Here is a 17587-nt window from a genome sequence, read left to right on the forward strand (position 1 = left end):
ATAGCACTACCTTGTATATTATTTGATTTCAGAATTTTAGCTTACAGCTGATCATAGCTATATAAATACATTGTAGAAAGACTTACGAGTACTTCCACTAAAGGAAAGACTAGTTTATGGGTAACCAGTTATATAAAGAATTACATATAAAAACTTCTTTTTAAAATTTTATTTATTTGACAGAGAGAGTGAGAACAAGAGAGAGAAAGAGAGCATGAGCAGGGTGAAGGGCAGAGGGAGAAGCAGATTCGGAGCCTGATGTAGGACTTGATGCCGGGACCCCAGCCAGTTTCATGACCTGAGCAGAAATCAGATGCTTAACCAACTGAGCCACCCAGGTGCCCCTACATGTGAAAACTTAAAATAGATAGCACCATATTAGTATTAGTCTAGCCTAATATTATTTAGTTCCCCTTTCGGGGCTAACAACTTGAATCCAGACTGGATTATGAACCAAGTGTCGGAGTCCCCTGTGTTCTTTAAATAGGACCCATTGGATACTCACCCCAGGAAGCATTCCATGGATAAACTGATCACCTAAAATTATTTCTTTGGGATGAAAATGATGATTTATGGGTATGTTGAGAGAAAGAGAATGTACCAAGGTTCAGGATTAATATACTATTTACTATGTGCCTGGCACTATTTAAGTAGCTTACAAATATCCATTTAATTTTCTCAAAAACACCATATTGAAGAAACTGAGGCACAAAAAGTTTGAGTAACTTACCCAAGGTCATTCATCTAATAAGAGGAAACAGTAGGGGGATTCCTGGGTAGTTCAGTCAGTTAGGAGGAAACAGTAGGTACCGTGAACACAATGGGTTATGTGACCGTTGTGTTTCAGAGAAAAGGTAGAATAAAGCATCCAGATGACAAGTGTACATTGTGCCTTTCCTTGAGCATCACTCCTTTCCTGATTCAGTATTGTTACCCTGATGTTTAGGCATTTTCCATGTCTTTAAAAGTTGGAAATTTTTTGTCAGTGTCTTCATGGTTAATAAAGATTCCACCAGGGACGCCTGGGTGACTCAGTTGGTTAAGCGGCTGCCTTCAGCTCAGGTCATGATCCCAGGGTCCTGGGATCGAGTCCTACATCGGGCTCCTTGCTCGGCAGGGAACCTGCTTCTCCCTCTGCCTCTGCCTGCCTCTCGGCCTACTTGTGATCTCTCTCTCTCTCTCTTTTTCTCTCTCTCTGACAATAAATAAAATCTTAAAAAAAAAAAAAAGATTCCACCAGGCCAAAAATAAGAAATAACCAAGTAGCATGCTAATCTAAAAGTTATAACTCCAAAGGTCTCTCCATTTAGGCCTTATTTTTCTCTAAAGCTGTTCATTCCAAAATCTATATTATCATACTATCATCATCATTCAACATATTATCTAAATGGATAATACACAGTCATTGACTTGAATTTTGCATTTGGAAACTATGTGCTCATTTTTTCTTCGTTGTAAACAGTAGAGCAGAAAATTCTGAATGTAATTTTTTTTTAATCTGAGTACCAAAATTTTTACTCCAAAGAAAGGAAGAATAGAAAGCTTATATAAATGTAACCAACTTGAAATGGAGAAAAATATGTTGTGTACCACATTTGTAGATGTTGGTATGGAAGGGTTTTCGCTATTTTATTTTTTACTTGAATGTTTATCTTAGATTTCCAAGTTATAAGCTTCCCCACCTCCAGTGACAATGATTTATTAACTTAGGGAATACTCAAGAAAGCATAAATAAAGCTGCTAACAATATCAGAGTGTAGATTTTCATCTTAAGATGTTAGCCAGGTAATATGTGTGAGCCTTGCTCCCGTGATCCTGTGGTTTGATGTGTCCTAGTGAATGCTTAGTGCTTACAGTTCAGTGTCAAGATTGCCATGTTATAAAGTGAGGATAATAGCTTTTTTTTAAAGACCCAAATGGTCCTCTTTCAGTATTTCCTCCTTTGTGGAGGAGTAGTTGTGCAGCCTTTAGAATCAAGTAACTCTGTTAGAACTCTAACTCTACTACTCACTAAAGTGTAACCTTGGCAATTTGACCATTTAATTTCTTTATTTGCTAAATGAAGGTTTGAATCCATTCTGTTAATTGTCAGGATTCTCCAGAGAAAAAATTAATAGGGTCTGTATGTATATAAACACAGAAATTTATATTGAGGAATTGGATCATGTGATTATGGAGGCTGAGAAGTCCTAAGATCTGCAGTCGGGAAGCTAGAGACCCAAGAGAGCTGATACAGAGCTCCAGTATGACCTGTCAACCAGCAGAGCCCATGGGGTAGATTCCAGTTTGAAAGCTGACAGGTTCCAGACTTAAGAAGAACTGATGTTTTTCAGTCCCAGTCCAAAGGCCATAAAGGACCACTGTCTTAGCTCAAGCAGTCATGCATGGCGAGTTCCCTCTTACTCAGCCTTTTTTATTCTATTCAGGTCTTCAGTTGATTGGATGAGGCCCACCCACTGCAACTTTTCTCTCTCTACTGATTCAAGTGGTAATCTTATCCAGAAATACCCTCACAGACTCATACAGAATACTGTTGGGCCAAATGTTTGCACATTCTGTGGTCCAGTCAAGTTGATGCATCAGATTAATTATCAAACGTTCACCCCTTGTCAACTTGGCACCCATATGTATCACCTTAAGCCATACTTAATCTCCAAATAAAGAAAATAACAAGGTCCAAATTCAACCTAATGTGGTACAAGTATCCAGTGTACAACCAGAAACACACTAACTCCTTCCTCAAAAGAAGAGAGAATGTCCTTGAGTGATGTTCACTCTTCTTCATATCCTGTATCTTAAATAGTATGATATAGAATTAATGATACTTAAATACTTGATATGATATCAGTACATCTTATTTTACATAAGGGAAGAGAAGAGGAAAGAAAACAAATGTCTTGGCTTTACATACACACATACTCATAACAAAATAAGGAGAAGCATTCATGACAGAGTTTTCATTTCTGTAATTGGTTGCATGATAGTAGTTGATATTTTCAACTGTCTTCTTCTACTTCCCATTCTGTGTTCCCTTTGCAGCAAGCACCTCAGCTGGTCATGGATCTCTACCTGGTAGAGTAACCCAAACCATCAATCCTGAAGTGTATGGACTATTGGTAGTCCTGCCTGGATTGATTTGAGTTTTACATTGACTTGAATCACAGTGCATGGTAATGTTACAAGAGATGACCTGAAAGATTTGTATTCCAGACATACTCTTCATTGTCTCCATTGTGGAGTAGTAGACCATGAAGTTGTTGGGAATAGTAACTGAGCCATAATAAGTACAAGAAAGTGTTAAAATCGTGCCCGAAAAAGTGAAAGTGCTTTATCAGTGTTCATTTTTTTCTTTTAATGTATCTGCCAGTATCCAGCCAAGTTTCCTATTTCAAAGTAAATGTGTTTATAGCTGATTGCTAAGGAGGATGAGGGGGAACTTTTATAATACATTTGCAAACTTTTAGAGTGGTAATGTTTAGCTAAAATAGAATTTTTTTTTTTGAGCAATGTTGTTTTAGATTGCTGCTTAGCAGCCAGTGTTCCTACAGCTGACCTCAAAAAACCTTGCAACTGGTGCAGTAGCTCTGAGCCCTGAGTAGGGGAGGCCTAGCTCCAGGGTTAAAGCTGCCAAAATACAGTGCACTAAGTTTTTTTTTTTTAATACTTAATGCTTTAATTGAAAACATTTTTCAATGCTTGCAGCTCCTTTAGGAACAGTGGAGTGTTGGAGGAATGCTCCAAAATGGCTTCATTACACCTGGAAAAAATATATTCCATTTCTAAATTTCAGGTTATCATGCTGTTAGATAAGCAGCATGAAAAATGATATTTTTTTCTGACTTTTTTGATTCCAGGGTCGAGTGGTGGAAAATATCTCCAAGCGATGCGGTGGATTCCTGAGGAAGCTCAGCTTGCGAGGCTGCATTGGTGTTGGGGATTCCTCCCTGAAGTAAGTTGAATCCACAGTGACTCACTCTATCATGGCAGCTTGTAGCTGCCTTGTTGTCAGCAAAAATATTATGTGCTCTTCTTCTGGTAAATTCTTTCTATGATAATTTGCATAGAGAACTAAAAGAACCATGACTTGGGAGTCAGCAGACCTGGGTCAGGAATATGACTCTAGGAAAAATTATTTCACCTCTCTGAGTGTCCACTCTCTTCTACAAAGTGAAGGCGACTGTAGGTGCTGCATGAGAGTGTCATGGATATCACATAAAGCAACATATGTAGAGTGCCTGATGTGTAATAACATAATAGTTGACTCCGCTGTGCTTTTCTTCATTTGCTGATCTTCTAGTTTCATTCTCACAAGAGTGACTGTCTTTTTGTATATTATACTACTGAAAATAATCCTTCCAAAAACTCCTTTAGCATACCTGGATTTTGCTTACTTGTGATAGGATCTAATTATCCAATTGTATCCTATCCAAACAATTGGTTGCCCACCTCTTCCTGGATAGCCATTAGTTATTGGAACTGTTATTAATCCACTGTTAAAGACGTGTGCTTTTCTGGAGACAAGACATAATTAAAACCTTTATGTTCTTGGGGGTGGGGGGAGTAAGATGGCAAAGGAGTAGAAGATCTAAATTACATCAGGTCCCAGGAATTCAGCTAGATAGTTATCAAACCATTCTGAACACCTACAAACTCAACAGGAGATAGAAGAGAAGAAGAGCAACAATTCTATGAACAGAAAAGCGACCACTTTACAGAAGGTAGGACGTGCGGAGAGGTCAATCTAAGGTGATATACAAGAAGATAGACTGTGGGGGGGTGGGGGGACTGGCTCTTGGGAAATGAGAGAGCAGCAGAGCAGAAAATCAGAACTTTTAGAAGTCTGTTCCATGCAGGGTTGTCGCCCCAGTAGCTAGGTGGGGGGTGGAGTCCTCACTGAGACCGTGTGGTCTTAGGTTCCTCAGAGTCACAGAAAGACTGGGGGTCCCTGGGCGTGGCAGAGCTCCCAGGTATCAGAGCAGAGAAGCTGGCTGCAGAGATGGAGCCAGGGAGAGGGTTCTCAGCTCAGGGTTGCCATAAACCATGATCCACTTCACAGTTGAGCCACTACTCTTCAAGCAGGGACCCCACAAGCAGCAGATCCAGGGAGATTCACCTTCCCCTGGGAGGAACAGCACGAGAGTGCACTGCAGGAATCTGCTGGGTTTGGAGACTCCAAATGAGGCCTTGGGCCAGAGATAGAAATGCTTGGTTATAGGCCAGGTGAGCACATAGTGCGGCCAGAGACCAGGGAGACAGAAGTGATTGACTGCTTTTCTCTGAGGGCGCACTGAGGAGTGGGGCCCTGAGCTCTCGGCTCCACTGGGTCAGAGACTGGGAGGCCGCCATCTTCATTCTTGTCCTCCAAAGCTATACGGAAAGCATTCGGGGAACAAAACTTACCGAGAGCACACCCAAGAAGATTGCGTAGCCGGCCCCTGGCAAAGGCTGTACAATTCCACCTTAGGCAAAGACATTTGAGAATCACTGTAAAAGGCCCCTCCCAAAGAAGATCAGCAAGAACACCTGGCCAAGGCTAAGTTTACTGATAAATGAGAATTACAAAACTCCAGCACTAGGTGAATACAGCACATAGAATTCATGGCTTTTTCCCCATGATTCTCTAGTCTTTCAAAGTTAATTTTTAAAATTTTCTTTATTTTTTCTTTTTCTATTTTTTAAAATTTTTCTTCTTTTCTATTTTAACCAATATCTTATCAATTCCTCTTTAAAAACCTTTTTTAATTTTCATTTTTACAATCATATTCTATCCCTTCATTGTGTTTAACCTTATTTCTTTTTATATATACATTTTTCTTTCTTTAAATTTGTGGTATACAGTCTCAAATAACAGAACAAAATATACTCTAAATCTAGTGAATGACTTGGTTCTAGTCTCCCGCCTGATCACATTCTCTTTTTTTTCTAAATTTTTTTTAAACGAACTTGATTCCTTTTTTGAAATCTTTAATTTTCACCTTATAAATCATATTCCATCCCTTCATCGTATTTACCCTTATTTTTGTATATATGTTTTTCTTTAACATTTTGAGAGGCAGTTTCTTCTAACAGACCAAAATAAACACAAAATCTAGGGTGTGACTCTGTTCTCTTCACCAGCCTGATCATATTTTTGTTTTCCTTTCTTTTCTCCCTGGTTTTGGGTCTCTTCTGATTTCTTTAGTGTATATCTTTCTGAGGTTGTTGTTACCCTATTAGCATTTTGTTTTCTCATTCTTCTATTATTCTCTGGACGAAATGACAAAACAGAAAAACTCACCTCAAAAAAAGAGCAAGAGGAAGTACCAACTTCCAGGGACATAATCAATATAGACATTAGTAAGATGTTGGAACTAGAGTTCAGTATGATGATTTTAAAGATAAGAGCTGGGCTTGAAAAAGCCATAGAAGATACTAGAAAATCCCTTTCTGGAGAAATGAACTAAAATCTAACCAAGTTGAAATCAGGCTATTAATGAGGTACGAAAAAAAAAATGGAGGCTCTAACAGCTGGGATAAATGATACAGAAGAAAGAATTAGTGATATAGAAGACCAAGTGATGGAGAATAAAGAAGCCAAGAAAAAGAGAAATAATTACTGGATCACAAGTGGAGAATTTGAGAGATAAGTGATACCATAAGATGAAACAATATTAGGATAATTGGGATCCCAGAAGAAGAAGAAAGAGAGAGGGGCAGAAGGTATATCAGACCAAATTATATTGGAGAACGTCCCTAATATGGGGAAAGAAACAGTTATCAAAATCCAGGAGGCACAGAGAATCCACCTCAAAATCAATAAAAATAAGTCAACAGCCCATCATCTAATACTAAAACTTACAAACCTTAGAAACAGAAAATTCTGAAAGCAGCTCTAGACAAGAAGTCTGTAACCTACAGTGGAGACATATTAGATTGGCAGCAAACCTAACCACAGAGACCTGGTAGGCCAGAAAGGACTGACATGATATATTCAGGACACTAAATGAGAAAAATATGCAGCCAAGAATATTATATTCAGCTAGACTGTCATTGAAAATAGAAGGAGAGATAAAAAGCTTCCAGGACAAACAAAAACTAAAAGAATTTGTAAACACCAAACCAGCCCTACAGGAAATATTGAAAGGGGACATCTAAACAAAGAGAAAGGGGCGCCTGGGTGGCTCAGTGGGTTAAGCCGCTGCCTTCGGCTCAGGTCATGATCCCAGGTCCTGGGTTCGAGCCCCACATCGGGCTTTCTGCTCAGCAGGGAGCCTGCTTCCTCCTCTCTCTCTGCCTGCCTCTCTGCCTACTTGTGATTTCTCTCTGTCAAATAAATAAATAAAATCTTTTAAAAAAAATAAATAAAGAGAAAGCCTGAAAGTAACATAGACCAGAAAGGAACAGAGACAATATACAATAACAGTCGTCTTATAGGCAATACAATGGCACTAAATTCATATCTTTCATTAGTTACCCTGAATGTAAATGGGATAAATGCCCCAGTCAAAAGACACAGGGTATCAGAATGGATCAGAATGAAAAAAATCAATATTCTGTTTACAAGAAACTCATTTTAGACTCAGAGACACCTCTAGAATTAAAGTGAGGGGGTGGAAAGCAATTTACCATGCTAAAGGACATCAAAAGAAAGCTGGGGTGGCAATCCTTATATCAGACAAATTAGGATTTAAACCAAAGACTATGATAAGAAATGAGGAAGGACACTATATCATACTTAAAGAGTCTGTCCAACAAGATCTAACAATTTTAAATATCTATGCCACTAACATGGGAGCAGCCAATTATGTAAGACAAAATTAATGACAAAATCAAAGAAACACATTGACAGTAATACAGCCCCCTCACTGAAATGGGCAGGTCATTTAAGCAAAAGATCAACAAGGAAATAAAGGCTTTAAATGACACACTGGACTAGTTGGGCATCACAAATATATTTAGAACATTCCATCAAAGCAACAGATTACACATTCTTCTCTAGTACACAAGGAAAATTCTCCAGAGTAGATCACATCCTGGGTCACAAATCAGGTCTAACCCAGTACCAATAGATTGGGAAGATTCCCTGCATATTTTCAGACCATAGTGCTTTGAAACTAGAATTCAGTCACAAGAGGAAAGTTGGAAAGAATGCAAATACACGGAAGCTAAAGAGCAACCTATAAAAGAATGAATGGGCCAACTAGAAAATGAATGAAGAATTTTTTAAAAGTTCATGGAAAACAAATGAAAATGAAAACACAACTGTCAAAAATTCTTGGGACACAGCAAAGGCGGCCATGAGAAGAAAGTATATAGTGATACAAGCCTTTCTCAAGAAACAAGAAAGAAGGGATTCAGGGCAGTTGGGAGAGAATAAATGAAACAAAGGATCAGGAGGGATACAAACCATAAAAGACTCTTAGTCTCACAAAACAAACTGAGGCTTGCTGATGGGTAGGGGAGTTGATCCCATTTACATTTGCACCCAAAACCATAAGATACCTAGGAATAAACCTAACCAAAGAGGCAAGGAATCTGGATGCAGAAAACTATAAAATACTCATGAAAGAAATTGAGGAAGGGGGAGAGTCAAGATGACAGAGAAATAGCAGACTGAGATGACATCAGGTGGCAGGAGTTCAGCTAGATAGTTATCAAACCATTCCGAACATCTACAAACCCAACAGGAGATCAAAGAGAAGGAGAAACAGTGCCTGGGTGGTTCAGTGGGTTAAGCCTCTGCGTTTGGCTCAGGTCATGATCCCGGGGTCCTGGGATCGAGCTCCGCATCGGGCTTTCTGCTCCTCAGGGAGCCTGCCTCCACCTCTCTCTCTCTGCCTGCCTCTCTGCCTACTTGTGATCTCCGTCTGTCAAATAAATAAATAAAATCTTAAAAAAAAAGGAGAGAAGGAGAGGAGCAATTCTAGAAACAGAAAATCAACCACTTTCTGAAAGGTAGGATGTACGGAGAAGTGAATCCAAAGCGACGGGAAGATAGACCGCAGGGGGGAGGGGCCGGCTCCTGGCAACCAGTGGAGCAACAGAGCACAAAATCTGAACTTTTAGAAGTCTGCTCCACTGAGGGACATCGCTCCAGAGGCTAAGCGAGGGTCCCTTCACAGGGACACTGTGGTCTCAGGTCCTGTGGGGTCACAGAAGGATTGGGGATATCTGAGTGTAGCAGAGCTCTCAGGTTTCAGAGCAGGGAAGCTGACTACAGAGATAGAGCCAAGGAGTGGGCTGTCAGCTTGGGGTTACCTTAAACTGATCCACAGCACAGTTGCCCCTCTTTGAGCAGGGACCCTGCAAGTGGCAGATCCAGGGAGACCCACCTTCCTCTGCCAGAAGAGCAGAGCGGCAGGATTTGCTGGTTTTGGAGACTCCAAACGGGGCTGTGTGCCAGAGACAGAAATGTTCAGTCACAGGCCCGGTGAGCTCAGAGCGCACCTGGAGACCAGGGAAACAGGAGTGATTGAGCACTTTCTCTGAGGGTGCACTGAGGAGTGGGGCCTGGCCTCTTGGCTCCTCTGGGCTGGAGATTGGGAGGCTGCCATTTTCATTCCAGTCCTCCAGAACTCTACAGAAAGCATTCAGGGAACAAAACCTCCCGAGAGTGAAACCGAGCAGATTACTTAGCCAAGACCCTGGCAAGTGTGGTACAATTCCGCCTCAGGCAAAGACATTTGAGAATCACTACAACAGGCCCCTCCCCCCAGAAGATCAGCAAGAAATCCTGCCAAGACCAAGCTCACTGACCAAGGAGAACAGCAGAATTCCAAAGCATGGATTCATGGCTTTCTCCCCATGATTCTTTAGTCTTGCAAAATTAATTTTAATTAATTTATTAAATTAATTAATTTAATTAATAAATTTTTAATTTTTAATTTTTTTTCTTCTAATTTTTTAAACTTTTCCTCTTTCAACGTTTTTAAACTAGTTTATCTTAACAATACCTTTCTTAAAAAAGAGTCTTTTAAAATCCTCATTATTAGAGTCATATTTAATTCCTTCATTGTACCTAACTTTAAATTTTGTATACATATAGGGTTTTTTCTTCTAAAAAAAATTTGGGATATAATGTCTTCTAATAGATCAAAATATACCCTAAATCTAGCACAGGGCTTTGTTCTAGTCTCCAGCCTGAGCAAATTCTCTCCACTTTCTTTTTCTTTTTCCAACCAATTTATCAATTCCTTTTTTAGAATTTTTTAGAATTTTCATCTTTATAGTCATATTCCATTCCTTCGTCATGTTTACCCTTGTTTTTGTATATATGTTTTTCTTCTTTGAATTTTTGGAAGGTAGTTTCTCCTAAGAGACCAAAATTACACCCAAAATCTAGTGGGTAGCTATGTTCTATTCATCAGTCTAAAATATATATATATATATATATATATATATATATATATATGTATATGTATATGTATATGTATATATGTATATGTATGTATGTATTTTTTTTCCCCTATGTTCCCCCCACCCACCGATTTGGGGTCTCTTCTGATTTGCTTAGGGTACATTTTTCTGGGGTCTTTGCCACTCTTTTAGTATTTTATTCTCTCGTTCATATATTCTTATCTGGATAAAATGACAAGGTGGAAAAACTCACCACAATAAAAGAACAAGAGGCAGTACTGAAGGCTAGGGACCTAATCAATGCAGACATTGGTAATATGTCAGATCTAGAGTTCAGAATGACGATTCTCAAGGTGCCAGCTGGGTTCCAAAAAGGCATGGAAGATATTAGAGAAACCCTATCTGGAGAAATAAAAGAACTAAAGTCTACCAAGCTGAAATTTAAAAAGCTATTAATGAGGTGCAACAAAAAATGGAGGCTCTTACTGGTGGGATAAATAAGACAGAAGAGAGAATTAGTGATATAGAAGACCAAATGATTGAGAATAAAGAAGCTGAGTAGAAGAGAGACAAACAACTACTGGACTATGAAGGGAGAATTCAAGAGATAAGTGATACCGTAAGACAAAAACAGATTAGAATAATTGGGATCCCAGAAGAAGAAGGGGGGGGGGCAGAAGGTATATTGGAGCAAATTATTGTAGAGAATTTCCCTAATATGGCAAAGGGAACAAGCATCAAAATCCAGGAGGCACAGAGATCCCCCTTAAAATCGATAAAAATAGGTCCACACTCCATCATCTAATAGTGAAACTTACAAGCTTAGTGACAAAGAGAAAATCCTGAAAACAGCCCGGGACAAGAAGTCTAACATACAATGGTAAAAATATTTTAGATTGGCAGCAGACTTATCCACAGAGACCTGGCAGGCCAGAAAGAACTGGCATGATATATTCAGAGCACTAAATGAGAAAAACATGCAGCCAAGAATACTATATCCAGATAGGCTATCATTGAAAATAGGAAAGATAAAAAGCCTCCAGGACAAACAAAAACAAAAAGAATTTGTAAACACCGGGGCGCCTGTGTGGCTCAGTGGGTTGGGCCGCTGCCTTCGGCTCAGGTCATGATCTCAGAGTCCTGGGATCGAGCCCCGCATCGGGCTCTCTGCTCAGCAGGGAGCCTGCTTCCTCCTCTCTCTCTGCCTGCCTCTCTGCCTGCTTGTGATCTCTCTGTCAAATAAATAAATAAAATCTTAAAAAAAAAAAAAATTTGTAAACACCAAAACAGCCCTACAGGTAATACTGAAAGGGGTCCTCTAAGCAAAGAGAGAGCCTTAAAGTTGTAGACTGGAAAGGAACAGAGACAATGTACAGTAACAACCACCATACAGGCAATACACCGGCACTAAATTCATATCGTTCAGTAGTTACCTTGAATGTAAATGGGCTAAATGCCCCAATCAAAAGGCACAGGGTATCAGAATGGATAAAAAAACAAAACCCATCAATATTCTGTCTACAAGAAACTCATTTTAGACCCAAAGACACCTCCAGATTTAAAGTGAGGGGGTGGAAAACAATTCACCATGCTAAAGGACATCAAAAGAAAGCTGGGGTGGCAGTCCTTATATCAGATCAATTAGATTTTAAACCAAAGACTGTAATAAGAGATGAGGTAGTTCACTATAACATACTCAAAGGGTCTGTCCAACGAGAAGATCTAACAATTTTAAATATCTATACCCCTAACATGGGAGTAGCCAACTATATAAACCAATTAATAGGAAAAATCAAAGATACACATCAACAATAATATAATAATTGTAGGGGACTTTAACACCCACCTCACTAAAATGAACAGATCATCCAAGAAAAAGATCAACAAGGAAATAAAGGCCTTAAATGACACACTGGACCAGATGGAGATCATAGATGTATTCAGAACATTCCATCCCAAAGCAACAGAATACACATTCTTCTCTAGTGCACATGGAACATTCTCCAGAATAGATCACTTCCTGGGTCACAAATCAGGTCTCATCTGGTACCAAAAGACTGGGATCATCCCCTGTATATTTTCAGAACACAATGCTCTGAAGCTAGAACTCAATCACAAGAGGAAAGTTGGAAGGAATGCAAATACATGGAGGCTAAAGAGCATCCTACTAAAGAATGAATGGGTCAGCCAGGAAATTAAAGAAGAATTGAAAAAAGTCATGGAAACAAATGGTAATGAAAACACAACTGTTCAAAATCTCTGGGACACAGCAAAGGAAGTCATGAGAGGAAAGTATATAGTGATGCAAGCCTTTCTCAAGAAATAAGAAAGGTCTCAAGTACACAACCTAACCCTACACCTATAGGAGCTGAAGAACACCAAAGAAAGCCTAAACCCCCACAGGAGAAGAGAAATATAAAGATCAGAGCAGAAATCAATGAAATAGAAACCAAAAAACCAGTAGAACAAATCAACAAAACTAGGAGCTTGTTCTTTGAAAGAATTAATAAGGTTGACAAACTCCTGGCCAGACTTATCAAAAAGAAAAGAGAAAGGACCCAAATTAATGAAATCATGAATGAAAGAGGAGAGATCACAACCAACACCAAAGAAATACAATTATAAGAACATATTATGAGCAACTATATGCCGGAAAATTGGACAATCTGGAAGATATGGGGGCATTCCTAGAGACATACAAACTACCAAAACTGAACCAGGAAGAAATAGAAAACCTGAACAGATCCATAGCCAGTAAGGAGATTGAAGCAGTCATCAAAGATCTCCCAAAAAACAAGAGCCCTTTGCCAGGCGGCTTTCCAGGGGAATTCTACCAAACATTTAAAGAAGAATTAATACCTATTCTCCTGAAACTGTTGCAAAAAAAAAAGAAATGGAAGGAAAACTTCCAAACTCATTTTATGAGGCCAGCAGTACCTTGATCCCAAAATCAGACAAAGACCCCATAAAAAAAAGAATTACAGACCAGTATCCTTGATGAACACAGATTCAGAAATGCTCACCAAACTACTAGCTAAGGGATCCAACAGTACATTAAAAAGATTATTCACCACGACCAAGTGGGATTCATTCCAGGGCTTCAAGTTTGGTTCAACATTGGCAAATCAATCCATGTGAGAAAATACATTAATAAAGGATTTGATACTCTCAATAAATGCTGAAAAAGCATTTGACAAAGTACAGCATCCTTTCTTGATCAAAACTTCAAAATGTAAGGTTAGAGGGTACACATATCACTCAATATCATAAAAGCCGTCTATGAAAAACCCACAGTGAATATAATTCTCAATTCCCCTAAGGTCAGGAACATGGCAGGGCTATCCACTATCACCACTGCTATGCAACGTAGTACTAGAAGTCCTAGCCTCTGCAGTCAGACAACAAGAAGAAACTAAAGGGATCCAAGTTAACAAAGAAGTCAAACTCTCACTCTTTGCAGATGCTATGATACTTTATGTGGAAAACCCAAAAGACTCCACTCCAAATCTGCTAGAACTTGTACAGGAATTCAGTAAACCATCAGGATATAAAATCAATGCACAGAAACCAGTTGCATTTCTATACACCATCAACAAGACAGAACAAAGAGAAATTAAGGAGTCAATCCCATTTACATTTGCACCCAAAACCATAAGATACCTAGGAATAAACCTAACCAAAGAGGCAAAGAATCTGGTCTCAGAAAAATGTAAAGTACTCATGAAATTGAGGAAGCCCCAAAGAAATGGAAAATCATCCCATGCTCATGGATTAGAAGAACAAATATTGTGAAAATGTCTATGCTACCTAAAACAATGTGTGTATTTAATGCAATCCCTATCAAAATACCATCAATTTTTTTTCAAAGAAATGGAACAAATAATCCTAAAATTTATATGGAACCAGAAAAGACCCCAAAAAGCCAGAGGAATGTTGAAAAAGAAAGCCAAAGTTGGAGGCATCACAATTCCAGACTTCAAGCTCTATTACAAAGCTGTCATCATTAAGACAGTATGGTACTAGCACAAAAACAGACACATAAATCAGTGGAACACAATAGTAAGCCCAGAAATAGACCATCAACTCTATGGTCAACTAATCTTCATTAAAGCAGAAAAGAATGTCCAATGGAAAAAAGACAGTCTCTTCAACAAATGGCATTGGGAAAATTGGACAGCTGCATGCAGAAAAATGAAACTGGACCATTTCCTTATACCGCACACGAAAATAGACTCAAAATGGACAAAGGACCTCAATGTGAGAAAGGAGTCCATCAAAATCCTTGAGGAGAACACAGGCAGCAACCTCTTCGACCTCAGCCATGGCAGTATCTTCCTAGAAACATCGCCAAAGGCAAGGGAAGCAAGGGCAAAAAAGAACTATTGGGACTTCATCAAGATCAAAAGCTTTTGCACAGCAAAGAAAGCAGTCAATAAAACCAAAAGACAACTGACAGAATGGGAGAAGATATTTGCAAACGACATATCAGATAAAGGACTAGTATCCAAAAAATCTATAAAGAACTTATCAAACTCAACACACAAAGAACAAATAATCCAATCAAGAAATGGGCATCGTTAAAATGTCTATATTTTAATTAATTAATAATTTATTGTTAAAACGTCTATACTGCCTAGAGCAATCTATACTTTCAGTGCCATTCTGATCAAAATTCCACCAGCATTTTTCAAAGAGCTGGAGCAAACAACCCTAAAATTTGTATGGAATCAGAAGCGACCCTGAATTGCTAAGGAAATGTTGAAAAAGAAAAAACTGGGGGCACCACGTTGCCTGATTTCAAGCTTTACTACAAAGCTGTGATCACCAAGACAGCATGGTACTGGCATTAAAACAGACACATAGACCAGTGGAACAGAGTAGAGGGCCCCGATATGGACTGTCAACTCTATGGTCAAATAATCTTTGACAAAGCAGGAAAAAATATACAGTGGAAAAAAGACAGTCTCTTCAATAAATGGTGCTGGGAAAACTGGACAGCTATGTGTAGAAGAATGAAACTCGACCATTCTCTTACACCATACACAAAGATAAACTCAAAATGGATAAAAGACCTCAACGTGAGGCAGGAATCCATCAGAATCCTAGAGGAGAACATAGGCAGTAACCTGTTCGATATCAGCCACAGCAACTTCTTTCAAGATATGTCTCCAAAGGCAAAGGAAACAAAAGCGAAAATGAACTTTTGGGACTTCATCAAGATCAAAACTTTCTGCACAGCAAAGGAAACAGTCAAAAAAACAAAGAGGCAACCCATAGAATGGGAGAAGATATTCGTAAATGACAATACAGACAAAGGGCTGATATCCAGAAGACATGAACAGACACTTCTCCAATGAAGACATACAAATGGCTAACAGACACATGAAAAAATGTTCATCATCACTAGCCACCAGGGAGATTCAAATCAAAACCACATTGAGATACCACCTTACACCAGTTAGAATGGCCAAAATTAACAAGACAGAAAACAATGTGTGTTGGAGAGGATGTGGAGAAAGGGGAACCCTCTTTTACTGTTGGTGGGAATGCAAGTTGGTACAGCCACTTTGGAAAACAGTGTGGAGATTCCTTAAGAAATGAAAAATAGAGCTACCCTATGACCCTGCAATTGCACTACTGGGTATTTACCCCAAAGATACAGATGTAGTGAAAAGAAGGGCCATCTGTACCCCAGTGTTATAGCATCAATGGCCACAGTCGCCAAACTGTGGAAAGAACCAAGATGCCCTTCAACAGATGAATGGATATGGTCCATATATACAATGGAGTATTATGCCTCCATCAGAAAGGATGAATACCCAACTTTTGTATCAACATGGATGGGACTGGAAGAGATTATGCTGAATGAAATAAGTCAAGCAGAGAGAGTCAATGATCATATGGTTTCACTTTTTTGTGGAGCATAAGAAATAACACAGAGGACATGGGGAGAAGGAGAGGAGAAAGGAGTTGGGGGAAATGGAGGGAGAGATGAACCATGAGAGACTATGGACTCTGGAAAACAATCTGAGGGTTTTAGAGGGGATGGGGGTGGGATGTTGGGTGAACCTGGTGGTGGGTATAATTATGGAGGGCCCTATTGCATGGAACACTCGGTGTGGTACATAAATATTGAATTCTGGAATAGTAAAAAGAATTTTAAAAAAATAGGAAAGAGGGGGGAAAAGCATTAAAAAGAAAGAAATGGGCAGAGGACATGAACAGACATTTCTGTAAAGAAGACATCCAGATGGCCAACAGATACATGAAAAAGTGCTCCACATCACTCGCCATCAGGGAAATACAAATCAAAACCACAATGAGATACCACCTCACACCAGTCAGAATGGCTAAAATTAACAAATCAGGAATTGACAGATGCTGGCGAGGATATGAAGAAAGGGGAACCCTCCTCCAGTGTTGGTGGGAATGCAAGCTGGTGCAGCCACTCTGGAAAACAGCATGGAGGCTCCTCAAAAAGTTGAAAATAGGGGTGCCTGGGTGGCTCAGTGGGTTAAAGCCTCTGCTTTTGGCTCAGGTCATGATCCCAGGGTCCTGGGATTGAGCCCCGCATCGGGCTTTCTGCTCAGTGGGGAGCCTGCTTCCTCCTCTCTCTCTCTGCCTGCTTCTCTGCCTACTTGTGATCTCTGTCTGTCAAATAAATAAAATCTTTTAAAAAAGTTGAAAATAGAGCTACCCTACAACCCAGCAGTTGCACTACTGGGTATGTACCCTAAAGATACAAATGTAGTGATCCAAAGGGGCACGTACACCCAAATGTTTATAGCAGCAATGTCCACAATAGCCAAACTATGGAAAAAAGTTAGATGTCCATCAACCAATGAATGGATAAAGAAGAGGTGGTCTATATATATGTACGATGGAATACTATGCAACCATCAAAAGAAAGGAAATCTTGCCATTTGCAATGACATGGATGGAACTAGAGGGTACTGAGTGATGGATGGAACTGAGTGAAATAAGTCAATCAGAGAAAGACAATTATCATCTTCTCTCCCTGATATGAGGAATTTGAGAGGCAAAGTGGGGAATTCAGGGGTTAGGGAAGGAAAAAATGAAACAAGATGGGATTGGGAGGGAGACAAACCATAAGAGATTCTTAATCTCACAAAACAAACTGAGGGTTGCTGGGGGGAGGGAGGTATGGAGAAGGTGGTTGGGTTATGGACATTGGGGGGGTATTTTCTATGGTGAGTACTATGAAGTGTGTAAGCCTGATGATTCACAGATC

At 39.4% G+C, this 17587-nt stretch overlaps 1 protein-coding gene across 9 annotated transcripts in view; it reads left to right on the forward strand.

Moving 5' to 3' along the window:
- The window catches only part of FBXL2 (F-box and leucine rich repeat protein 2), a 152795-nt gene that overhangs the window by 90247 nt on the left and 44961 nt on the right, over positions 1–17587 (forward strand). For all 9 annotated transcript variants that reach the window (XM_047741532.1, XM_047741542.1, XM_047741535.1 and 6 more), the window contains one exon: positions 3855–3949. In XM_047741532.1, coding sequence (XP_047597488.1) covers positions 3855–3949 — 95 coding nt within the window. The remainder of the gene's footprint in view (positions 1–3854; positions 3950–17587) is intronic.

Source organism: Lutra lutra, chromosome 1 (assembly GCF_902655055.1).
Source record: "Lutra lutra chromosome 1, mLutLut1.2, whole genome shotgun sequence".
NCBI lineage: Eukaryota > Metazoa > Chordata > Mammalia > Carnivora > Mustelidae > Lutra > Lutra lutra.